Source organism: Fusarium falciforme, chromosome 9 (assembly GCF_026873545.1).
Source record: "Fusarium falciforme chromosome 9, complete sequence".
NCBI lineage: Eukaryota > Fungi > Ascomycota > Sordariomycetes > Hypocreales > Nectriaceae > Fusarium > Fusarium falciforme.
Window position 1 is genome coordinate 1,420,444 of NC_070552.1, and position 6,629 is coordinate 1,427,072.

Below are 6,629 nucleotides of genomic sequence, written 5' to 3' on the forward strand. Positions count from 1 at the left end.
TCATTTTTCTTCATCATTTCGTCTCTTTACTGAGCACCACCACCGCCCATGATCTTGGGCAGCGATCGCCAGCCCTTCTCATTGGGCAGCTTCACCTTGCCAAAGTCCTCATCCAGGTCGAGGATGACCTTGAGGGCGTTGCGGCTGCGGCCGTAAGGACTAGTGTCCAGGCTGGCCTTGGAAACAGCCTCCAGACCAGTGGGAATCTTCTCGGGCTTGGTGCCAGGCATGGGCAGCATCGTGTGAAGGAACTCATACGCGGCAAGAGTGAAACCAAACTGAGGCGAAGATCGGAAGATACGAGCGGGACCACCCTTGAAGAAGGCAGTGAAGCCCTCCTCCTTCCAGATGGTCTTGGCAGCGTGTCGCAGGCCGTTGTATGTCGCCTCGCCCTTGCGGGCCTCGACCTGAAGTCGGGTCTTGATGACGTCGCAGGGAGTCGTCAGGTACGCAGCGGGCATACCGGCGATGGCACCAGCAGTCAGGAGCTGCATGACGCCGAGCTTGTTGGTGGGAGACTCGCCGAAGAAGTCCTTCTTCAGGTGGCTGTATGTGGGGAAGTAGATGGCCGAGAAGGGAACATCACGGAGCAGACAAGCCGAAGCACCCTTGTACAGACCGACGAGACCCAGGTTGCGCACAATCCACATGGCCGATCGCTTGGGGGTGCCCTCGACAGTCTTGGCAACCTCGCCCTGGACCTGGAGACGAATCTTGACGATCTCGAGAGGGTTGGTGAAGACCTTGCGAAACTGGTTAACCAACATTCATCACGCTCATGTCACAGGACGAAACTCACAACTTGGCAACCACCAGCGGAACCACCAGCAACCATCTCAGCCCACAGGGGAATGTGGCCGTTCTTGTCAGTGAGCATCTTTCGGGCCAGGTCGTTGACCGTCAGCTTGATGGCCTTCTCGGGAGCGACACCGACCAGCTGGGGCAGAACACCCGAGTAGAGACCACGGACACCCTCGTTACGGATAACCTTCTGGAAGCAGTCGATCGAGTTCTTGTACAGCCGCTGGCCGGGCTGAGCACTTCGCTGGTTCTGGAGTCGGGTCTTGACCAAATCAATGGGGTACACCATGAAGGCACCAAAGGCACCGGCAACACTACCGAGGGCAAAGCTATAGGCCGAGCTCAGAACTCCGAACAGGAGACTGCCACCAGCAATCTTGGCCTTGGTAGCCTCAACAGCGTCATAAATGGGGTTGCGCCATGAAGGGTCCAGGACCTTGGCGAAGTCGGAAAGGCCGAGGCGGCCAGAAGGCTCATCGAGGCCAGCAAAGTGGAAGAGGATGTCGGCCTCCATGGGAGTGAAGAGAGAGAAGCGGGTGAGCTTGGCGGCTTCGTTGAGGAACTCGGGGCGGGTGATCTTGCCGTCGCCGCTCTTGTTGATGGCTCGGCGCAGGATGAGCTCTACGAGATCCATACCGCCAATGACATTCTGGAAGGCGCGCACATTGGCATAAGAGATCTTGGCGCCGATCGAGAGGTTGCACAGGGTGTGGAGGTTGTCGAGGATGTGGTCAGACAGCTTGTGGCGGGCAGTCTCTCGGATGATGCGCTCAAACTCCTCGCCATTGATGAAGCCATCGCCGTCCTTGTCGAGCTGGTGGAAGGCTTGTCGGACGCGCTCGCCCTGGAGGCCGCGGAGCATCTGGGAGAATTGCTGGTAGTCGAGAGGGTGGCGGTGCTTCTTGCTACCAATGTAGATCTTGGCCCAGTCTGAGTCCCAGTCGAAGGCGATGTTCTCGGGGCCCTTGTTGAGCTCGTACAGGGTGCGGAAGTCGTCATACTTGACAGAGCCGGTGCGCTCAACATCGAAGAGGCGGAAGGCGATCTGATACTCGGCATCGGGCTTGTTGAGGAGGTTCTCAAAGACACCCCAGTCGGCCAAGCTCACCTTGCCGGCGCCCTTAGCGTCAGCAACGCTGAAGAGGATGGAGTACTGGTCGCGGGAGATCTTGTGCTATATGGAGGTTAGCCAAACCCAGGAAGCAAACACCCAGACCCCAAAGACGCCCGGGCTGACGACGGTGGTGGTGACTCACGAAATCCTCGCCCTTGGGCGCAACGGCGTTGATGAACTCATCGGGGCCCAGGAAGAGCTCACCACTCTCGGCATCCTTGACAGCATGCTTGATGAATCGCGCCTTAGAGTGGGCCGAGAGCTGCTCAGGCTCGTGCGTCCCAACGAGGGTCTCCTTGACGACCTCAGTGGCCACGGCGAGCTTGGACATGGTTGTATATGATTCGATCGGAGGGGTAAAGGATGAGGTATCGAGGGGATTCGAATCGCGTATCTAGCAATTGAAGAGTCGGACAAGGCGGACCGATAATCAAAAGATCAGGACCGGGTGGTTCTTCCCTTGGGGTCTAAGGAGGACGATTTCGTTTTCGCTGTGAGGCGGGTGGTCCGAGAACCGGCTTCAAAGAGGGAATTCTCTATAGCACGACGCAAAGCGCACACCAAGCAGGGGAAAAAAGAGGAAAGAGAAGGGGGATTATGATTCCCTCGACAGTCGAAAGTCAGCGGCAGGGGGAGGATGTCGGAGACAATTCGATGTAGCGAAGGGGAAGAGGAAGAAGAGGAACGAGATGCGTCAATTGGGAATTTCGACGATGGAGGAGACCAGCAAGATTTTGGCATAAATTTGCTATCAGGCCGGTGGTTGGTCCGGGGGTGTGGGAGGTGGAAGGAACGATGGAAAGGCACGGTGGTACGGGGGTACAAGGGTACATAGGCCCAAGTACCTTCGGTGTCGCCTGCCTGTCCCCGTCCCCGTCCGTGGACTGGACTGCCCGCCCACGCTTCGCTGCAGCTGCCACTGGGGGACCTAACCTCCAGTAACTCGAACGCCGCTGAAGCTGGAAGCTGGAAGCGCGGACTACCTGCCCGCCCGGGTTTGTGAGAAAAAGAAGGAGACGTGGGGCGTGGGCGGTCAGCGAACACCGGACCAGCGGACGGACATAAGTTGAGCCGCTGGAGGCGCACAGTTTTTCTGGTTTCCTTTCTTTTCTCGAGAGATATTGAGGGTCTGGCCGACCGGCAAGAGAATTGGCCTTTTTTAATATTGCTTCCTTTGTGTAGGAGTTGCCCCTTTCGAGACAATGGCCACGCCGTACATGACACGCGGCGTCGACAGAGGTCACCATCACTCAGGGACCGCCCTCACTAAACCCCAAGCCATCTCCACGTGCAAAGGGAGACAAGCCCGTCCGCTGTCGTCTGAGGGCACCCACTGAACTGTGACTGACAACGCACGCAAGATGCGGTGGTACCTTGTGGTACATGTCCAAACGCAAAAGGGTGTACACTCACACATCTCATCTTGCAGTGGACCTCTCTTGGCTTGCACATCCCGGCGGCACCTGGGTACGTAGCCCAGCAGGAGAAGGAGGCTGCTCCCGTACCTTGAGCCTCAAAAAAAGGCTAACCCACAGTCCAATATCAACCACTCAAATCACCCGCATACGGGCTCTGCAGCGCGCGGTCCGGAATACACACAGATCCAGCAGATCCAGACCGAGATGAAGCCCCTCCACTGGACGGGACAGGCCTGTCTGCTCGACTCCAAGCCTCGTCTTCCTCAGCACCGGGAATACCTCCCACCCCTCGACCCCCCTCCGACCCGGGGTGGCATACGCAGGTGGGGACGGACCCCAGGGGACGGACCCGCCCAGCCGGAGTTCGGAGGAGCGCCTACTGCTTCATTCAGTAAGGTCCAGGCCGTTTATTTGCTGGCGCGTTTCCGCAGCGGCACCTAACCACCTCTCTCGCATACTGCCAGTCTCCTTGTCGCGCAGCTGTCGACGTCGCACAGCTTGAGAGAAAAAGAAGAAAATATCCTGCTCGAATTGACACCCAAGGTCCGGAACTACCTACTACGGGACTTGCGCGCCTGCGCCCGCGCGGCTGAGACAGGGTCCTCGACCCCTCCGGGTCCCCCAGCCCAGCCTTGACCTTCTGACGTGCGGATATGGAGCAATCCCCATGGGCGTCAAAAATGGTGCTGGTGCTTGCTGTACTGTCGCGGTTCCGCTGGGCCGTAGCGTATTGCCATGTAGATTGCGAGCGAGAGAGAACGTGGAGCAGGCGGCCAACGGTGATCCCCTGACCCCCATTCCTCAACTTTTCTCATTCACCTGCTCCCTCACCTTTCCCTCGCTCCCGTTCTCCAGATCCGGGGGCGCGGAGGGTTTGTTTGTCGTCTGTGCTTGGCGTGGGTTGTCGATGCCCATGTTTCCAGAAAGATAGTCGAGTCTTGTCCACCCATCTCCCACACGTCACATGTCCTAGTTGGGATTTTCTAGCGGCATCCGGCGACCTGGTCATTTCACAAATATGGATCTCCCCCAGGTCACGAGGTGCCTCGCTTTCGCCATTTCCATCCAAGGTGAAAAGCGAGAGAAGGCCGACTCTCACCGTGGGCTCCCGTCTTTGACTGTAACCACCCCGTGCTTGTAGACCCGGTACAAGGTCGCAAGTACCGGGAGTACCGCTCGCGCACCTATCACAGGCGCTGCCGGCCGCGCTCTTTTTTTGCCCTGCCGTATCCACACCAGCTTTCTCACACTTCTCACCTTTGGGTCGTTCCTCTCTGCCTTTTTTTGCGGGGAGTTTAGCGTCACGTATGTACGCAGGGTCAGAGGAAGAGGTACACCAGTCTACTTGCGCCGAGTACCTCCGGGGCCCCTTGGCCGTCCGGAGTGCCGGAAATTCCCGGCTAGCGAATCTTTGCTTGCCCCCCCTGGAATCAGATCTTCACCCATCGAACCCCTGTGGCCACCACCACCAACCCACGCGAAGAAAGCTCGTGCGTGAGCAACCAGAGAGTACGTGCGCAGCCATGACAATGGATTACGAGAATCTCCTTTGTGGGGAAATCTCGGGGTTTGGAGGAGCTTTCCCGGGGTCGAAGGGGGGAGGCTCTTTTGGTCTAGAATCTTTGAAACTGACCTTGTTTTTATTAATCAGATCGTGTTCAAGACGTGATACACACATAATCTCGTGGGATGGTAGCATAATCTGCGAGATGGGACAGGCACGATAGATTGGGAAAAAGCAACGTTTTTCCCTTCTGGATCGGACCGGTAACATGGCCTCGACCTCTTACGGAGTACAGACTCTCCATCTCTCACCGTCGGGTCGGGTTTCACAGCCGAGTAAGAGTGGAGGGAACCGGCCGGCTCCTACAGGGCGGGCCATCCTTGACGCCCGCCTTCAGAAAGCTGAGTGTTGTGGTGTGCGGGATGATGTGCCATCTCGACATTGCCATGTGAGACAAGGTCTTCGATGATATCAATCTGTAGATAGTAGTCAGCCATTGAAACGCCACAACACCATCAACTCAAGATGCTTCAGGTAGGATTCAGCTCATTCAGCAGTAGAATTGAGGATTAGATATCATACACGCGTCCAGGGCCTCTAGTGAGTCTAAATTACGTATGTTGTAAATGCAACCTGGGCGCCAGACCAGACCAGTGGTTTGGTGTTTTCCGGTCTTTTTGGTGGTGGTGACCAAATCGGCCGAGATCACGACGGCCATCTTGCCCCTTCACCAACAATGATCCCAAGCCCAATTGATCCCATCTATCACGGTCCTTGTGTGCGTGTGTGCTGCTGCTTCTTGTCGCCCGCCTCTTCCGGGGAGGCAGAGCCAAGGCCACCACTCAAAAAAAACCGATTTCACCCCCACGTTCCCTTAACACACAATCCTTCCATGCGCCGCCGCCTCCCTCCCCGATCCATGATCCGTTGTCCATCTCCCGGGTCACCAGTGTCATCTCCCACATGCTGCTGCAACTCTGCGACACCTTGCAGTGTGGGTGTGGGAGGACAGGTCCCTCTCCCGCAACGCCGAATTCCGAAGCATATTAAACCAGCCAACCGGTCGGTAAGTAGAAAAAAGAAGAAAAAAGTGACTAAACGCAAAGATCGCAAGTCGTGGTACTCGTAACAGTCATCCAGAGTCGTTATACAGTGTTGTCCTTTCATAAAGATTCCTTCGATCCCTCTCCCCTCGCCGTCTCACCCAACCTTTCTCCCTTACATTCCCGAGAGTCCGGGGTTGAGACAGGGCTAACGGTAGGCATGAGAGAAGCCAAGGTGGGTCAGGTCGGGGAGCTTGTGGACCGTCTTCCTCTTCCGTGTCGTTGGTGTCGCGAATCATGCCCAGCCCCAGCCTGGTATTATTAAAAAGTCGCTGTCAAGAAGAACCACCTTCTTCGAGAAGGAGATTAACGCAAAAACAAAATCGCCCGAGAGCGACCAAGGCTGGGGAATGGGGCTTGTCAAAGCTGGGGGAGAGCGTCATGAAGGCTCCGCTTCCCGGCCCGGGTCTCGAGGCGTGGACGGTCAAGACGAACCCGGGCCGGCATCGCTCCGACGGTGAGCGCCGAATGGCAACAACAACAAGAAACAGCGGCCGAAGCAACGGCAATTGCGACACTTTCTCAACATCAACGCCGACGTTTGCGCCGAGGCACAATCGCTGCCATGGGATCAAGAACAAGAGCCGCGATAAGGTCGTGCAGACGCCACGCAGAACGCTGCTCACACATTGCAGTGCACATTACCGTACTCAACCGCAACGTGCCGACCTCTGCCCCCGAGCCGGCAT

At 57.0% G+C, this 6,629-nt stretch overlaps 1 protein-coding gene across 1 annotated transcript; it reads right to left on the reverse strand.

Moving 5' to 3' along the window:
- Window positions 1-26: 26 nt before the first annotated feature.
- Window positions 27-2,246, reverse strand: NCS54_01132300 (Hypothetical protein; the record flags this gene model as incomplete). Its single annotated transcript, XM_053156603.1, has 3 exons — window positions 27-743; window positions 800-1,975; window positions 2,058-2,246. The coding sequence occupies 3 exons, from the start codon at window positions 2,244-2,246 to the stop codon at window positions 27-29; spliced, it is 2,082 nt and encodes a 693-aa protein (XP_053012578.1).
- Window positions 2,247-6,629: the final 4,383 nt, after the last annotated feature.